Genomic DNA, 20,470 nt, shown 5'->3' with positions numbered 1-20,470 from the left:
GAAATACTTGGTCCTTTTATTCTTGGTTGATATGAAAGATATACCTGATATTGTCAGCATGTGATACAGATTTTAACATGTCAAGACATGTTCATTATATCATATATTTTAACTTTACTCCAGGTATGTTTTGGGAAGTGTACAATATAGGTCTAGAGGTGTGATATAGGTCTAGAAGTGTGATATGGGGTATGCGATATAGGGTAGACAATATAGAGTTGAAGACGCACACTTAAATACATATTAAAAGAGGTACATTTCAATCTAAGTATATGATATTTATATATATTCTCATCTGGTCCGAGTTTTTAAAAGTGCTATTGTTAACACTTAGCTTCCAATACATCTGTTGTCTACGGAGCCCTGATGGTGCCATGCAAAAAAAATTAAGTCGTGCGCACGAAATATTTAAAACATGCACTCGAAATATTAATTTGTACACACGAAATCTTAAATTGTGCGCCCAAAATAGTAAATTGTGCGCACAACATACTAAGTCTTGCGTGTAGAATACTATATCGTGCGCACAATATACCATATTAAAATGTTAAGTTGTGCACGCAAAATATTAAATGGTGCGCACGAAATATTAAAATGTGTGAACGAAATCCTTTTATTGCATGGCACTTAAAGGGCTCCGTAGTTGTCGTCCTCTGCTTTTAATGTTTTTAAACTCCTCTTGAAAATTTTAGTTTCAAAAGAGTTTTAAAATATCAGTTACAAAACTATATTACGCGAAATAATCGCGCACTTAATCATTATCATAATGTAGATTCAGTTTAATTTACTTACAATCATTTATTGAGGTATTCTAAGTATAACTATCTAAAGGAAATACTTATGCCATTAATACATTAAGTTTGTGATAACAATCAATAAAATTCATTTTTAAAAATAAAATGTTCACTGTTTTTGTTCAAACGTCGGGCCAACATTTTGCAAAGGCTGAACCAGCATTATGCAACTACTTCGCTTTTTAAATCCTTTCTTTACTACTTATAAGTTTAATTCTTTAATATTAAAAACTAGTATGCATTTTTGATGGACATATAAATATTTACGTAAAGAGTGAAATGAAATGCTATGCAAGAAATCATGATGGGCCAACAATTGACAAGTATCATTTCCCAGTTTAGATGCATCACGGTTATTTCTTACATACAGGCTACAGACCAACAATGTCACTTCCCATAGGCTACAATGCTAATTTCACTTGTTCATTATGTTATGGAGCTTCTTTCTTAATTTTAACCTGTAGAAGACCATATATCGCTTAAATGCTGCATGTTTACACTAATAGCTCTTAAAAAAGCACATGAGGTTTACTACCTTGCAGTGCGACACCGGCTTCTTGAACTCAATGAGCTAAAAATAGAACGGGAATTCCCCTACACTTTGCAGAAAGGGGTCTTCATTCAGATCTCAATTAAAAAAACATATTCCGTAAGTTAAGGTGACTATTTTATATATAGATAAAGAAAATGACTTATTATTTTTTTGGTAAAAACAGGCTCACTTGTTCCGATTTGATGTGCACTTTTTTCACAGTGTCATAACACAAGTGCAATTTGTGTAGGACATTTTTTTTTTTTTGGCATAAAAGTTCTAAAAGCTTATTGGTTGAATTAGTGATGTGTAATCTACAAGTATTTTTGTTTCACTTTTCTTGAAATCTACGTACAAACTTTTACAAAAAACACAATGAGAAGGCTGTAACAGTTAGTTTTATTGTAATTGATGTTGTTTCAACGTCGGTTCAACGTTGGTTCCATGCTGGATAAATGTAGAAAATGCATATTTCCAAAACCATGGGTTTTTTATTGAAATATCGAAATCTAACATTGTTACTCTCAAGAACAATTAGGCTTTACAAACAAGAAACGTGTAATGCATGTTATTTTTGAATTTAGTACGGCCAACATAGGCCAACGTGGAATCTTTTAAAATATCAAAAATTCAAAACACCACGTCTAAGCATTTGCCTGTCAAAAAGAAACTAGTTTTGTAGAAATAAATAAGGAGAACAATCCATGACCATGCATCGCTACGTCGGTCAATCGTTGTCTTGTTAACGCCAACGAAACATGCATTGGCCAATGTTGTCCGAGAATTCTTTTCGCGATTGGCCAAATACTGATAACCAAATGGCGACCCGAAAAACAGTATCGAAAATTGAAATCGCATCTCAGGTGTTATTAATTTTTAACGTAAGTCCTTATAACAGTAATAAATTCGAATTTAACGTTTGACCTTAGAAGCACTGAGACACCGGAAGTTAACCTGTAATACCGAGTTAGAATCTTTATTAGTTCCGTATCCTTAACAAAAACCAAAAAAAATGTTTATGTTATTTGTATATAGCTCTTATCTTAGTTTTGTTAAATTATGAAAAAAAAATGAATCCTAGTTGATGTAAAACTGCATAAAGGTATAATTAAATAATTATCTTTTTTTATAATATCAATTTATTCATTCTTCGTCTTCTTACGGACTATACCTACCTCATATAAATGAAATGCAGAAAATTACAAGTAGAAAGGAAGCGTAGGCTGTTTAAGAGACTATTTCTTTAATTAGATTTTTATGGAAATCCTTGCCTTCTTTTTTCGATCATCTTTCAGATGTCTCTTTAAGTTTTCGGCTTACAGGGATGGAGAGCACAGATGGATGGACCTCAATTAAAATATCTCAACTTAAATTGATTTCATATTTTGAGCAATATTGTGACCAAGCCATTTGTTGTGTCTATAATGCACCATAAGTTCCTGTGCAAAGTGTGTAATTAAATTAGTTTGTTAAAACTTAAATTGTGTCCACACTTGCTCCATGTGAACAAAGTTAAACATGCTGCGTATTCTGTTGCACTCTACGACCATTTGAAACTGACCCAAAAAATTTAATTTTTAAGGAAAATTACCTGTCTAAGTTCAAAATCACCTGTCTCGGCGGGTGTTTCTAGAAAAGCAGAGGACGCTTACCCTACCGGTGCACCTGGTCCATGCTCCCAGTTTTTAGTGGAGTCCGAGTTGCTCATTTACTTTTGTTACTTTGTATGTATGATTTTAGTTACTTTATTTTCTTTGTTGTGAATGTCTGTTTTCCATGTCTGGTTTTTGTCCCTGGATTACATTCTTTTGATTACCGCTATAACCTTGGTTCCCTTGATTACTCTTTCAACAGTTTTCATTTGAGTGTTGCCTTTTATCAGCTTGTCTCAGTCGAAATTTAGTCGGATTCAGTAGAGTGATTGTCTATTGTAAGAAAGATATAAACGATTTATCTACGCACTTGGAATTTGTGATTTCAGTCTATTAGCATATGGACTTTTTGTGGATTATGATTGATTGTTCACCTTTAACTTCCCTTTAAAGCTTGAAACGATATTATCTGCTTTATTCCATTCATTTTCGGCAGCGTATATTCAATACAACAGTTCTGAAAGAATATGTTTATCAGCAGCCCGTATTAATTTCGAATATTAAAATGATTGACATTGACGGTTGAAAGCCGCCATTTGCGTTGTTTATTAAAACGCAAAAGATCAATTTCAATTTCCTTGTTGTGTTTGTCTATTTTCCTTGTCAGTGGCCCTTTTCACAAAAAATTGTAGGAGTAAAATTAGTCGTAAGTTATGATGTCAAAATACTTTGATTTACTATGACGTCATAACTTACGAGTAATTTTATACTTACGATTTTTGTGAAAAGGCCCACTGGTCTTTGTCCTTGGATTACATTTTTTTTATTATTTCCGCTAGAATCTTGGTTCCCTTGATTACATTTTCACATGAAAAGAGTCAAGAATGGAAAAAAAAATATTAAATATATTTCAGATAGTTTGGGTTTGAAATTATAAGGATTAAACACTGATTTTTTTTCTCTCGAATTTATGGATGTGTAAAATCGGACCATTCCCTCAAAAACCTGACAGACTTCATTTGTTTTGTGAGTGAGTGGTCCGAGTTTACACATCGATAAAAACAGTATGTTTACCTATAATAATATACAACTACGTAAACCAAAAAGTGCTGAAGTACCAGTCCATGTAAAATTCAGACACTGCTTATGGTAAAGTGTTTTATGGTGTAGAAAACCCATGGATCAGACGATGCGTTTTTGGTCTACATATGCTATACTTCTATGTAATAATAGTCCGTCCTTTCTGTATTTAGAAAACTACACTTTAACTTCCCACTAAAATCAAACAAATTTCACCAAATCAAGAACGATAACTCTTGTTAAGTGCTAATTTCATGTACAATTTATATAAATCATTAATATGTCTGTACTACTACTTAAATATTTACAAAATAGATACGTGTGTAATTACTATTTGTAGCTTATTTTATTTTGTACATTCCATTGACACGTCGAAAACAACCTTATTATTTGCTTTTACATGTTGCTTTGTAACCCCCCCCCCCCCCACCCTAAATCCAAGAAGTGCGAATAAACAGGCTGATTTAAGGGTTCACTTATAATTATAAAGCACGTAAAACTTAGACAGTGAATCATCAGAACGGATTTAACTATAAAACCTAAATATATATGTAGCAAATGGTTATAATGTTGGTAACTGGAATCGTTTGCCATGTCTATAAGTTTGTTTTAGTACGATGCATTATATAGACAGGTAACTAGGTTTTTTATATTTCTTTCTTTATACAAATTCTGGGGTTTGATATAAAAATCGCACAGGCAAGGTAAATGCATATTTCATGGTAAATTTATGTTAAAACTTCGCCCCTGACATCTTGTTGAAGTACTACCAATAATGGATTGATAAAAAATATTGCAAAAATAGAAAATAGAGAGTATTCAGATTTGTTTATGATATGTCTAGGTTGGTGGCATGCATACACTGCAAAAAAAATCATTTATTTCATTTTAAATGTATTCCCTTATAAAAGATATTACCTACATGTACCTCAGCCTAGTGTCAAAAGAACAGTTTATACAGGCATGAAATATCTACTTCCCTTGTCTGTGTATTTCTTTTTAATTCAAAAATTACAAAAAAATTAAATACGTGTATGAACAAAAAATTACTTGATTTGAGATTTAAATACTTTCTATTTTCTATTTTTGCAATTTTTTTTTTACTTTTTCACACTTTTTTTTAAGAAAATAAAGTATATGCAAAGTATGAAAACTTTCCAGAACGTTTCAGTTTATAAAATATTGAAATAATGAATATATAATGAAATTTTCTCGTGTGTGCGTCCTCCTACTATACCTCATGCATCTTTTTTTTATTTGTTAGATTGTGATATTATGCATTAATTACATTAATGGACCAAGAAACAGGGAAAACACGAAAAAATGAATGATTCTCGAGAATAAAGGAGGATAGGAACCATCCGTGTACCTACGTGTGTGCCCCAAGCGCCTGCGGACTAAAACGTTTTTGATTTTATTTAAAATGCATAAAAATAGTCTATCCATGTTATCGTTTGATTTGACATACCATATGCTGATAAAACCTGAACGTGCCGATCCTGCATCTGGGACGAGATGTACCTATCCGTTATATATCATTGATAGGGCATTAACAAGGACTGGATCTAGCAAAGTAACAATTTGTCCCGCAGTTTCAATTCACAAATTCAAAATTGTTTACGTTATGGAAGAGAAACAAAAGGTAGGAGACATAACCGAGGTTTTAACCTGTACAATTTGTTTGGAAATATTTAAAAATCCTAAATATCTACCGTGTTTACATACATTTTGTGATACCTGCTTGGTGACTTATATTACTTTCTGGATTGAAAAAGGTAAAGGGTCCAAAATTGAATGTCCAGTTTGTAGGATTGAGGTAAAAGCGCCAAGTGAAAATTGTACTGCGGAAAATTGGACGAAAAAATTACCGGAGAATTTCTTGCTTGCAGGTCTGGTTGAGAATAAAAAAATCACACGCGCAGAGAAACTATGCATGCTTTGTGATCGTTCTGGAAGCAAATCGATTCCCAAAGCTACCGTCATTTGCCTTCAATGTACGGATGCTTTATGTGATACCTGTGGAAAGAATCATAACTTCAATAAAGCTTCTAAAGACCACGATGTAAAACCAATTGGCAGATTTTCTGAAGAACTCTTGTTTCCTGCTTTCCGAAACAGTTGTGAAATCCATCGGGACGAAACATTAAAACTGTACTGTGTTGATCATAAAGTGCCGTGCTGTTGTGTTTGTGTTTCGATAAAGCATCGAAAATGCGACGAAGTTACTTCTCTTGAAGATGCAGCCAAGGGCATAAAAAATTCGTCGGTTATAGCAAAAATCCGTAGAGGTCTTTTCGAGGCGGGTGAATTTATGGACAATTGTATCAAGAGCTATCAAGATAGCATGGTCGAGATTGAAACACAATACAGTGAATATTTAAAAACGATTGAATCCAATTTTTCGAAAATGAAAGAGACCTTAGACAAACAAGAATTTCTTCGGAAATCCCAACTAGAGAAGATATATACAGAAATTAAGAATCGGCGAGAGACGGCTTTCAACATTATGGAGAATAAAAACGGAGCAATTCAACAAGAGAAGCGGTTACTCGAGGCTTGTTTGGGCAAAGCTTCTGAAATGCAGGTCATGATTGAAACAAGTAAATTTGAAAAGTCTTTAAAGACGTATCAAGATGAAAAAGATAACATGGTGGAACTCCTCAGTTCTATCAGTGATAATATAACATTAAAACATTTTAATATAAGTAATTTTCAAGAACAGATTCAGCACGCATTAGAGGTCTCTCTCCATTCACCTCAGTCTAAAAAACTTACATTTAACAGATTTTCCACATTGAAAAGATGTAATTGGATTGTCAGGTCTATGGCAGATGCTATTTCGTTTTCTGTATCATCTCCAATCGAACTCCTTGGAGTTTTATGCTTCAGTTGCAAAAATATGACAGGAGAATGTTCCGTTCAAGTGACAATACAACAGAAGGGACAAATCTTGAGTAGGCTATCTGCCGACTTGAGTACTAATCCTGAAAATTACATAAACAATGTTACTGAACTATTTCTGGAGCAACCTTTGAAAATTTTACAAGGTGCTGTTTATGAAGTAGTATTCCTGATGAAAAGTGATAGCATGTGTGAATCCGGTAGAAACGGGAGGTCAAAAGTTGACTGCGATGGTGTCGTCTTTAATTTCACAGATTCAAGTATAAGTAAAAATTCTACTTCCACATCATCTGGTCAAATTCCAGGATTCATTTTCCGAAAGTTAAACAGATAACCGTTTTTGTATAAAAGTTTGAACTACATTGCGTAACATTAAGTGGCAATTTCAATTACTTTGGACCATCACTATGGAAATGTCTTTCTTTGTCTTCAACACTATTGAAAACCTAGAGTTGTTATTACGTTAAACTCTGTCAGTAACATTCTGTTATTACAAGATTCTTGTCCAAAACTAAAAAAAAAAAACTTTTAAAGCCAGATTTAAAAGATGTGTTTCCTATTACCCTAACCTATTTGTTTTGCTTATAACAGTGCACTTTATTTTTTTTTGTCAAATTATATTTAATAAGTGCAGTTAAAGTCTGACAGAATGCTTCTCCTCAATGCAAAAAATTATTGAAGTAGAAAAGTTCCTTCCTACAACATATACCTACCGTATTTTTTCAAAAGCAAATGTTATTGTTTTTTTATGGGGGTGTTTTTTTTTTTTGTTTTTTGTTAGTTTGTTTTTTTTTTTTTTGGATTATTCGGCTTTGCCAAGTGAAACAGTAATATGAAGATCCTTGTATCAAACATCTTTTAACTATTACATATGCTCGGCAATAAATTTAAAAAATAATTGAATTGTTATAGTTAAACATATTTTATTTGTAATAAACAAGATGAATCAGACACAAATAAAATAACATACTCATGAGGTCTCCTGAAATACTAATAATTACAATAAAGTGTAGGCATACAAATTTACTAGTGTTATTTGAGTTTACAAAGTTAAGATAGTATAGGTGATGTGATGTGATGTGTATTAATTCTGCTCAAGTTATAAGGAATCTTAATGCATTTAACGAACGAATAATACACGGTCCAACACAACCTGATATTGTTTTTCTAGTAGATTTTCTGCAAGACCAACAAGTAGATGTAGATTTATATCGCAAAATTCAAGAACCCACTGTAGTTTGCTCATTAGTTTGGTTCTTGCATTGTTATAAAGAGGACATAAAAAAGGTAATGGCGAGCAGTCGTGTGCGTATGACCACATTGGCACAACGGACTTTGTATAATATTAACGCTGTACAAATCAAAGTTTGAAAAGGATGAAGAATTACGAAGCTGAGTCATCAATATATTTAATATTCTTTAAAAAAAAAAAAGCAAAAATGTTTAGGAACAGTTAATTCATTACTGGTGTTCAATAAACAAGATTAATTGTCAGAGAGACAAACTGTTTTTGTAATGATTACTGGATGTAAATATCCCCACTGTAATTCCGCTTAAGTTTTTGATACTCTAAAGCAGAGCAATAACGTAAATTAAGTCTTTTATGGGAATTAAATCTGGGATGGACATGGGTGTGATACGTGTCACCCAAATATTTAGCAGATTGCAGACAAAACAAATACTTTTTGATCTTCAAATACTTGCTCTGTCGATAAAATTTCTTTCCCACGTGTTAAAGACAATGTATGCAGAATTTCCTGCGTTTTTCAAAAACCCGTACAATGTAAACGCGATGAGCGTCTAAAACAATACAGTGAATTACTACAAAGTATTTTTGTAGATTTTGATTGGACCATAATTGCAGGAATTAGTATGCCCCTAAAAATAAACCTAAACCGAAACAAAAGACAAAAAATGATTATACACGTTGTTAGGCCACATCAAAACAAACTGGTCATACGCGTTGTTAGGCCAAATCAAAACAAAATGGTCATACGCGTTGTTAGGCCAAATAAAAACAAGAGGCTCCCAGGAGCCTGAATCGCTCACCTGGTTGAATTTTGCCTTTCAAGGGCAATAAATTAGACAAGAAGTTGTCCAACAATTTTGACTCAAGAAAACTTTGATAGGATTTATCATAAGGACCATTTCAGCAAATGAAAGTTTAAATCTATCATAGTTGGCTGAAAACTAAAAAAAAAAAACCTGTCATTTTTCCCTGTCAAGGGCAATAACTCTTATAAGGAGGCGTCTGACAACTTTTATGCCTGAGGACTTTTGTAGTCCTAAAAATACGGATCGTTTCAGCTGTTGAGAAAATTTGGCTAAACCTAACGGTTTTTGGATATATATGCGAAAAACTAATGTCTGAACCCTATGTTGTATTTTAGTAACAGCGTCCATGTTTTTCGACGGATCAAAAAAATCCACATCAGTTTTAGGCAGGATACTCAAGGAACACTCATACCAAGTTTTGTTTCAATTGGTAAAATAGTGTCAGAGGAGAAGATTTTTTGAAAGAAATAGCATTAAAAATAGCAAAAAACGTCGAAAAATGGCAATAACTCCAAGACGGCTGAACAGATTAAAATGAAAATTTGACCATCTACAGATCTCATCATGCTGAACACTTTTCCCCGATCGACGGACGCCGAGTGATGACAATAGCTCACATAACCTACGGTCACTTGAGCTTAAAACTGGTCATACGCGTTGATAGGCCAACTCAAATCAAACCGTTCATGCATGAGTGTTGTTCACACTAATCAGACGCCTTGTTGGCCTAAGTAAAACAAACTGATCATGTGCGTTGTTAGGCCAAAGCAAAACAAATTTATGGCCTTAAAATTTCAATAATGGGGATTTTAGTGGTTTTTGGCTTATAGCTTGAAATCAAAAGTGGATAAAAAGAAACTTACAGTCGTTAAAATTATCCTTATGACAAAAGTATGATAGGTTCTGAGTTAAGTAACGGCTCTTTATTTGAGTTTTTGCGAATGGCCAAAAATTGTCCAAATCAGGCTTTCTATAGCCTCTAGTTAAAATACGTGATGGAAACTAATAAAATAACCCATGAATACTAAATATTTTGGTGTTAGGCCCCGCTTAAGTCGAAATTTATTACATTTCTTATCGAAACATTTTCATTCAAAGTTTTAATTAAAATTCAAATCTGTATTGCTACCCCATTCTCCAAAGAAGAGATAGTGGAAAACCATAAGTCCGTTATATCCTCTTTTGGTCTCTCTACTAAAGACAGTGATTGGCATCGACCCAATGTACTGGATTCCAAAATTCCACTAGAATCCATACAAACTATGCTTCAGTTATAACTGCATCTGCAAAATCTTTAACCATGTTATATTCCTATACTCACAGGTATCAAAATGCATGGGTCTTCAATCTCACCACGAAACTTATTGCCCCCGTAGTGCTAATAATTCAATGTTGATCCTGAAAAAGTCTAAATTCCTTTTTTTTTTCTTTTTTTCTTTTTTTGAGATTAAACAATAGCATTAAAACCTATAATTTGTGAACCCTTTATACTTTTATTCTCCATGCGCAGTTAAAATTCCGACTCAAAATCATAATACATCGTTGTTAGTCCAGAAAAGATTGTACACCTAGATATAGGTAAGTAGTACTTGGTAGTGATCCCTAAAATCATCTTTCAAATATAAAATAAAAGATGTTTTTAAAAAGCTGGACCTTTTTTGTCCAGTTTGGTGGACGCGTTTTTCAACAAACGGTGGCTTTTCAATGGGAACAAAGTTTGCTCTTCTGTACTTAGTCTAGATGACCTATTCCTTCACTCTTTTGAGGCTGATCCTCTACCTCAAATTATTGTTTAACCATGTTACAGCTGTTTTATTTCACAGGTAGGGCGAACTGAATATATTACATGTGTACGCTATAATCGATGGATATAATTTACAAGTAAATTATGAAACAAATATATACAAACATTGAGTATTTTATGTACTGAGAGTTGTTCCGAGAAGGCGGGAAAACTACAATGTAAGTCATCTATTGAATAAAGTATTAGAAGAGCAGTACTTGTCACAAAAATGATACGCTTATGATTTTTTGCAATAAATGGTATTGAAAAATTTTGATACTTTTACATTTCATTATTAAATTTGTACAATTTAATATAGCGGGGACAACGATGCAAAATATATCTAAGAATATTTTTTTTTCATAGATTTTTTACATGGATTACTTCAAGTCTTTTTAAGTAGGAAGGCATTTTTTGTAAAAACTTCCTGTCACAAATATATTTAAATATTGCTTCATGAAGTAAACCCTGAAATAATTTGACAACAATGAGGTTACAATTTTATTGATACATTAATTTGCCTTAACTCTGTTCGTAAAATCCGGGTGGTTTAGTCGGGTAAATATGTCACCCAACTTCAAAATAAAAACGACACTAATACAAACGTCTGTCTCCCAAATTTGTATCCAAAATGAGTGGACACTCCTAGCCGATAGAAGACTGAAATACAAGTATGTTATTATCACAATACTATGACCATAAATAGACATGGTACAGACAGACAGACATGCATTTCTACAAACTAAGTGATGACACAATTCATCGAGAAATTAGCTGCTTTATATATAGTTGTTTATTATTAATATTGTTTTAGATAAAAACATGAAGACGTTGTTTTTTTTTTCTAATTCTACTGATACCAGCTGTGACGGTCGCCAATAGTAAGTACCAATTGACGCACGACAAACAGATCAGGAACCAGCTTTTTTCTACATGTAGTTAGTACTCGAAGGCAATTTGAAATAGTTTTAAAAAACTGGACACCATGCAGCGCAGTCACTGTGGATTTAAACAAAAACAACCACAGGACAATACCATAGCAAATAAGAACAGTATTTGCAGCTTACAATTATCCAATTATGACCCCAAATGAAACGTACTGGTTTCCTGCATTGTGATGTGTGTCTTTCTGTCGATATGCATTTTTTTTACTTTAACTATGTTGCAAACAAATCGCTCAGAAAGAGCATGAAACGTTAATGGTTCAAGGAATGTACCAACAATGTACCGATTTAAATTTAGATTGTTCGAACATATTGACACTTATGAGGTGGAAATAAGTCAAAATTATCATTATTTAAGGAGATATTTAATTATTAATGAACCTCCACAATTTGATTTCATGTCCTTCTGAAATACTTCTGGGCCTCCGCAATTTGATTTTGATTATTTCAGGTCATTTCAGGAGGTCCTCAAGTATTTCTAGACCTCAACAATTAGATTTCAGGAGCTCCTCAAGTATTTCTAGACCTCAACAATTAGATTTCAGGAGCTCCTTGAATACCCCCATAAATAATGTTAATTTCAGCTCCTCATAGACACTTATCTGATACCGATCAAACTTTAATTACAATAAATTGGTACTATCATGTGAATTCAATGATTTCATATTATTCTGCATATTAAACTGAATTGCTTGCATTATAGATACCATCAATGCATAGTATGAAATGGCTGGCTTAAATTAATGTTCGATTCTTTAGGACTGCTGGAAAACGATCAGATGGTAGGTGTATCCTGTACATGGATGACGGACTCGATCCCTGACTAGTACTTGTGTGAATTGTGTCGCACATATGAAGACAGTTGCAGATAAAGAATTTCAGGATAGTGGGCCGCAAAAATTAATAATAAAAAACTTCGAAATATACGGGGCGCGGAATACCTTTTTGTATAAATTTTGAGAGATCGAGATATTTTAAGCAGCACTGATCGTCAATATGAATTATTGACTGCAAAGGTAACGGTTGGGGTTGACATGGAAAAAAAAATGGAAATTTGCTGGAAATTTGCTTTATTTCTGAAATTTCACACAAAACATAGTAAGCTATATATTTTTAGAATGTTTTAAGGACAGAGTGTGGTATTCCGAAGGTGAGAATATCGGTACGTCAACAGATTGTTTTGGTTGTAAATGCACTGATGACGCCATTATCTGCATCGACCAGAATCTGACGTACTTCTGTGGCGAGAGTGCTGTGTCTGTCCCTGGTCAATCTTGTCTAGTTTGTCCGGAATCTTAATTCGTACCATGTGAACTTTATAGATTTTCGTGCGACAAAGAAACCACCATTAAACTCTTCTGAGAGCGAGTTTTCTATGATTTCCATTATAATCTCGTGGATCGTTACGGTGTATCCATCTGCACCATGATAACTAATTTGTTCAACGTGTCATAGTTTTCCTTTCCTCTTTCATCTATCCCGGACTTGACGTTTTATGAGCAACTCGGCGGGTGTTTCTAGAAAAAACACAGACGACGCTTACCCTGCCGGTGCACTTGGTCCATGCCCCCAGTTTTTAGTGGAGTACGAGTTGCTCATTTACTTTTGTTGCTTCGTTCGTAATATTTTGATTTTTTTTATGTTCTTTGTTGTGTGTGTGTGCTTTCCTTGTCTGGTCTTTGTCACTGGTTTGCGTTATTTTAATTTCCGCTAAAATATTTGTTCCCTTGATTACTCTTTCATGAATATAAAAAGCATAGAAAATTGGTTGCAAGAAGTTTAATCTCATATCAATACATCTTAAAATAAAGTATTGATTCATCAACTATTTTTGGTCCAACCCTGAGCCTTCTGAATCGCATCAAACGAATCTTCACTTCTTTTCCACAAGGCAGATTCCATATGATATCTAGTCTATCTATTTATATTAAGTTATGTGTAGGTTTCTGTGTTACCAAATTCTAAAAAAAAACTATTTGAAAGTATCATGATTAACATTAAAATATATTACTGCATTTAAAAAATAAACTATCAAGTCCATCAAGAAGAAGTGCTAGTTAAGAAAAATATTTTTCTTACTTATAGAAGTCTAATTCAGAATATATTATCTAAATAAAACATTATTATTTGTGATTGTGTAAAAAAAAAACTGAAATTATTTGGAACAAAAATTAAATAAGCAGTTTATTAAGATAAGAAAGCAACAAGATCGAACAAATACTTAATAATTGAATAACCTGGGTATCATTTCAACGGTGTCTTTTCAATACAAAATCAAAAATGTATATGTATTGAATTGCATTAAACCATAACATAGGTAACCAATAGGTCGATTCCACTAGTGAACTTTAACATGACAAATATAAGTAAAGTGTCTTGAGAACTTACAATGTGTTTAATTCTATCTAAACCCCCTCCCCAATAAATTCGGTTGGATTGTCACATAAGTAAAATGAAGTGTTAAAGAGCAAAATTTCATTTGTCTCGTTTACGTTTGTATTCTTAACTAGTCAGCGATTTAAAACTATAAATATTTAAATAACCTTTTATATTTCAAAAAAAAGATAGGCATTCATGAATGATAAACTTGGTGTACAGAAACTGAACTGAACTCAAAAAGACTGAAAAGAACAAATCTGAAATTCCCCATTGTTTACTTATCATCAGCAACCCATTTCTACTAAAATATATTATCGTAATTTGTTTTGAAATTGTAATCTCAAAACAGGTTCAATTTTATTATTCTTTTTAGTGAGCCTAATGAAGTAATAGGAACTTATTAGAACCTCACTAGTTTAGGTGAAAGGATAAGACTACATTACAATGTCCTTACCAAAACCATAAGCCTCTATAAGCCACATGCAGTACTATAAATTAATGTCGGTCATCACTGCACGAGGAATCATGATACAAACGTTCATGCCACAATAAACAATTATAATTGATATGTCCACCAACAGCTTGTATGTTTCTCTGGGCACAGTAAACATATTGTAGACAACAAATATTACCACAGCAATCTATATATACGTATGTATCTATTGTATTCCGTTATACTTAAGTTGCTGCGGACTGGGAGGAAGTAATATTAATTCATAAAAACTGTAAGTCCTACGTTATTGTATATTTTTATTTGTTATGTATCCAAAAGTATTGTTAAGCACCGACCATTTTAGAGGGCTTAGGATTTGGTTTGTTTTGTTGTTTTTTTTTCAAATAATAATTCATGTTTTGAGTAAGATTAAAAAGAGAAACATTTGTCACAGTAACAAAATAAAAAAAATGAATTAAGTCGAATCATTACCAAATTTAAAAAAATCAAACTCTGTAATGCAGAACAAAATGTAGGTGAGAACCCTCAAAAAAGAACATACAATGGTATCACAACATATAATTGTCACATTGTCACATTTTTTAAACCAGTAAAGTATGTCATGCTAATTCGTTTTTGTTAACAAACATGTCCAACGCCGCAAAAGAATTCATAACTTATTGTCAAAATACTAGTATACTAAGTGTCCTTGAAATGTATTGCGCGACATAACTAATCGATCAAATTGATCATCGATCAGCTATCGGTAACAAATTGAACGATCATCGATTGATTAGCTCTGTTAATCGAACAATTATTGATCAAACTATAAAAAGTGATTGATTTGTATTGATAAGTGATCAGTGACCTCATTTACTTGCTGTATACTTGTCAGAAATAATTCAAGATGTCTGAATAATATACTTGTTTATTTAATGCAATTATATCAATGAATTCAATTTATTTCAAAGATGTTTTTCTATCATTAATCGCTCAGATATCGAAGAGGAATTTCTAATTAAAATCATCGTTCAAACTCTTATGGGAGTTTAGTCGACAAATATTTAATTTACAGAGCAAATTAATCGATTAACATGCGATTTGTGACTGATAAGTAATTGATGGTCACCGATTAGATATTTCTGTAAAATTTGATGACAGTGAATGATTTTTGGTGAAAATGCTATTTATTAATAAGCAGTTAACATCATGTATGCAAACAAATTTCAATTTTCTAGCTTAAAAAAATTGTGATAATCAGGACATATTAACAGCAATGACAATCCTAGACCTTTTCAGTATAAAAAAAATGGTCGGTGTCTTACGTTCCGATAAATCGCAATAGCCTGGACCTGGTATGGATTTCTTTCTTACAATCCTTCCGAGTTGCGCGATCTCATCCCATATCTACAACACTTTCCGTTTTATAAATATTTCTAAGAATTGTTTAATTGGAAACTAGAAAGATCTGAATCAACAACCCAGAAAACATACATATACTAACCTGATAGCTTGTTCGAAGGTTTATACACAGTTGTTATTGGGGTGCTATTATACATTTACAAATGTTATTAGCTCTACTCTAAACTGATTGCAATTTGGTTCCCCCAACCTGTTGCGATACGAATAACGATGTATATATTGGATGACTTCATCGTAACCTCGCTCTGCAATGTTTTAAATTTATTGATCATTTGCTTCAACGATAACATTCGCAATATATATAGTAGAAGCAGTACTGATTCGTGATTCTAAGAAATCTTTTGAGTGAAAACTGATTAAGAGGTAAGAATTTATTTTGTATACAGTTATATAACGAGTATTGAAATGGTGAATATGTCAAAGAGACAACAATCCCACGTACAGGATGAAAAATATCAACTCAATGCCATCCATTGGTCTTCAATGAAAGACTAGGAAACCCTCATACCACAGGGCAGGCTGCAGCTATCATAGCCTATCATTCCCTGGGATCCATTTTATACTTGTTTATACAGTTAAGCAACCAATCCAGATTGCAGTATTTAGTGCTTTTGTTGTATGACATTTAGATATTTCATTTTACTCGCATTTTACTAGTTTATTCCAAGATTTGTCAATGTTTCAGATAACATGAAGTCGTTACTTTGTCTGATTCTGATGATACCAGCTGTCGTAGTTGCTAACAGTAAGTATACAAATACAAGTCATGATGTGAGATGTCATATATATAGTCCACGTGGTCTATAAGTTCCAATTGTAATATATATGGACGAAGCCCGAAGGCCACGAGAGAAAAGGTTTTTTTCAAAAGCATTCAGTCCTGGTCATTACAACCTAGGGATAAATTCAAACATGCAACATGTTTCAAAACACATTCATCTGTTGTTCGAGACGGAAACCACGGTTCAGTCAATAATAAGTTATGCTTTCACTTGATGGGGTTGTCCGGCAGATGTTTGGTCTAACAGTGTTATAGGCTACGTATGGTTATTGTAGGTAATATATCAAATACATAGACATGTTGGTTAATTTGTAATCCCTGGTTAAGGTTTGTTAGTTTTAAACATGTTTTCATTTGTATTTTGTCTATTGACTCCATTTTTTTGTTATGACTTTTCACTAGCTACAATCATATTGCGTGATTTTTGCACAGCTAGTTGGTAATGTAGTAGTCTTTTTATTCACAATTTAACCAACATGTAATGAAATGATAAAATAATAAAAATGGAAACAAACACAGACACACAAACACACACAATTGCAACAAAGATACTTGAACTTTCTGGTTACACACATTAATATTATTTATTTTTTTTCATTTTCAGGGTGTTTTAGGGACGGAGTGTGGTATGGTGACGGTCAGGATATCGGCACTTCGACAGATTGTTATGGCTGTAAATGTACTGACGGTATCATAGTTTGTATTAATCAGATGCTGACGTGTGACGTTCCTGCTTGTGGCGAGAATGCTGTGTCTATTTCTGGTCGATGTTGCCCGGTCTGTTTGTAATCCCTGTGGTTTAGTTTATATCGTGAACAACTTTAGATGACAATAAATTAAAGAAGCACCATTTTAGTAGTCTTCTTTTACTGTTTTAAATTTTATGCAGTAATAATTTTAATTTCAGAAGCATATGATCGGATAAAAAATTCGTTTACCATCTCATTGACTTGATTTTGCCGTGTGACAATGAAACCATCGAGCTTTTTTTTTTAGGATAGTTGCAATTTTCGCCTTTCTGTTTGAAGGAACGTTGTGGTGCACATTTGAAGTAACGTGCTTCGAATTTTATACAATGTGCACCACATTATTGGGGTCGATGAATACTGCCATCATCTTCATAGTGCTTTTCCCAATTTACTTTGTCAACGTCAACTACATGCAAACTAAAAACTTACTTCACAGACGGATCCAAGGGAAGTCCCTTTAAAAAGTAAGGTAAATTATATAGAAAACCACCGGATATCTTTAGAGCTAATCGCTCTTAAGCCTGTCAGTGCAATGACGCAAAAATTTACTTCCATGTAATATCTTTTAACTAGCATGCTTTTTATCAAGTATTATTAATTGATGTTCAGATGAAGCCATATGCCAGTTTTACCCTCTTATTGTTTCTTTATAAAAGCTTATCTCATTTTACCTCATTTTTTGTTAATTTTTTTAATCTATATTATAAGATTTGTTCAAAGCAAATTCGGTCTTGTCTTACTTATTATAGGTCATTATTATTAAATGTACTACCCCAACTAAGATAAATTTCAATAAAAGCCAAGCCGCATTTTGGATTACTGAGAGCCGTTAATTATCAGTTGTCGTGGTTACATGTGTATATCTGTTCCATTTTTTGGGATTAGTAATTTCATATCAACAGACAGTCCGTATACCAATGGAAAACTGTGTCCGGTCATCTGCTTGTAGGAAAAAAAAAAGAAGAAAAACGGCACATCGCATATTGTTCTTAAAACACAGCTGCCGCTGTATATATGACATTCTATCATCAAATGCAAGATTCGGTGACTAGAATAGTCCTTTTTAAAATAAATGGCAGCACAGGCACCAAGGAGGAAAACTGTACAATAATCTCGATGGTTTCTTATTACTTTAAGATGCTATTTTTCTTGTGCAACTTTTCTTTTTATAAAGGTGCAATATGGAATTTTATATCACTGCTCATACGTAATATCAAAGCCGACGATATTAAGATTTTGGTACCGTGCTTCTTACAAGTAATATAAGCAATGTTGCCCCACAACAAAAGTTATCACTTCAAAAGTTTGACGGTGGACATCAGTAATGGCGTGGCAATCTCCACTATGACAAAATATTTGTTCTCAATATCGAGGTGCATGTCTCTATATCGTTATAACCAGGGTTATTTTTAGGTTAACTGCTGAATAATTAAACGAAATTGACTTCTTGTTAGTCCTTAAATACACAAATGTACATGCATGCATTCAGATTATTCAGAACATTTTGTGGTACGTAAAATTGAGGTCTAATGTCACCGAGATTTCAGATGGGGTCGAGACAAAAAAAGCCAACATATTGGGCAAGCTATCGAACGCTTTTACGAATGACACCAAAACTAAAATTCGGGAAGGAATTTTCATTAAAAGTATATTCGGTTTCATACCCAATATTAGGCTATGCATATGCCTGCACTGGTGGAATAATTAATGCAGCCATATTTGTTTACTTATGATTTAGGGCATCCTAAATTTAATCATAAAACTACAAATTAAGTGTTTCTAAAGTTCGTACTAAAATAAAGAGATGTCTTAACTTACGAAATCTTCGATTGCATCCCAATAGTAAAAGGAACAGATATGGTGAAACGCAAAAAATGCACCATCGTACAACCCATATAAAATATAGTAAATACTTACAGAGATCATCCAAAGGTCTTCAGTGTAAACACACCTTTAAGTGAGATCTGAAAGACCACGACAACAAAGTTAATACAACGATGACGCTTCTTCAAAATGAACTAAAAAAGTCAAGTAACGACACGAAGATACATTAATGACCAACATCTCCTGTATGTACAAGTCTGCGGTGGGGGTAAACTCGTTTTGTAAGGCTATAACCACCCCCTTTAATGTAATGTTAAAAATGAACTGAAATATCAAATAAACACACCATAATAGTCACTCAGTAATATATATCCAATTTTCCTTCAAGGAACACCTGAACATATAACATATAGATAGACCATCCTGCGGCATATCTTAGACTCTTTCGTTAAACAAGCCCCCTGATTGGACATATTATGAACGACTATGAATGTGACCCTACCGGTGAGGCATTTTCCACGATCCCTGTTTCAGTGGATTACGGGTTCAATTCTTCAACAGAAAAAAGAACGGCTATAACGAAACGCAGCAAAAAGTAAATACTTTCAGAGATTATCATGATTTTTATATAGTCCATGATTTATTCTTGTGTTTCTGTGTGTATCTTTTATATATGATTTGTCAGTTACAATGTATTATATTGGATCTGTTTTCTTGGTCTATTCGTTGTCTCCAGCAAATGGATATCATGACCTTCTTTTAAAATTGTTTCATGCTAGATATGGCTCCATTTGCATATGCCATAAAAACCGTAAAATATGCTTCGATAATTGTAGCGCATGCTGTACTTTGATGCAATGTATTTATAAAGCTTATGATGTATAACGGGTTTTGTTATAACAGAAGTATATGCTGTATTAGAAAGTAAACTGTGTTGCAGGGCCTGATCCAGTAGTCCGAATTTTCCTGACCCTGCAACCTTCCTCTTTTTATTTGGATGTTGATATATGTCGGGTTGGGTTACATATCAATATCCAAATAAAAAAGAGGAGGGTTGCTCGGTCAGAGGAAATTTGAAAAGGGGTCCCAGCCGAGGTTCGTCAGAAAAAGGGGTTGCTAGGACATTATTTGCCATAGTTTGTCAATTTTACACATAAAATTGACAAATTGTCCAACCCCTGGAACCTCTGGATCCACGACT

At 33.2% G+C, this 20,470-nt stretch overlaps 2 protein-coding genes across 2 annotated transcripts; both read left to right on the top strand.

Moving 5' to 3' along the window:
- The first annotated feature begins 5,519 nt into the window (after positions 1 to 5,519).
- LOC148603489 (uncharacterized) lies at positions 5,520 to 8,469 on the top strand. The gene has a single exon (XM_088553277.1). The coding sequence runs from the start codon at positions 5,623 to 5,625 to the stop codon at positions 7,231 to 7,233; it is 1,611 nt and encodes a 536-aa protein (XP_088409403.1). The 5' UTR covers positions 5,520 to 5,622; the 3' UTR covers positions 7,234 to 8,469.
- A 6,261-nt stretch (positions 8,470 to 14,730) lies between these two features.
- On the top strand, positions 14,731 to 17,546 carry LOC148603488 (kielin/chordin-like protein). The gene is made up of 3 exons (XM_088552621.1): positions 14,731 to 14,785; positions 16,601 to 16,660; positions 17,301 to 17,546. Exons 2-3 carry the CDS (start codon positions 16,606 to 16,608, stop codon positions 17,483 to 17,485), a joined length of 240 nt encoding a protein of 79 aa, XP_088408747.1. The 5' UTR covers positions 14,731 to 14,785; positions 16,601 to 16,605; the 3' UTR covers positions 17,486 to 17,546.
- Positions 17,547 to 20,470: the final 2,924 nt, after the last annotated feature.

Source organism: Perna viridis, chromosome 11 (assembly GCF_037379345.1).
Source record: "Perna viridis isolate PV_CMFRI_1.1 ecotype Kerala chromosome 11, ASM3737934v1, whole genome shotgun sequence".
Taxonomy (NCBI): domain Eukaryota; kingdom Metazoa; phylum Mollusca; class Bivalvia; order Mytilida; family Mytilidae; genus Perna; species Perna viridis.
Note: the sequence above shows the minus strand (reverse complement) of the source record. Positions and strands in the feature narration are given on the sequence as shown.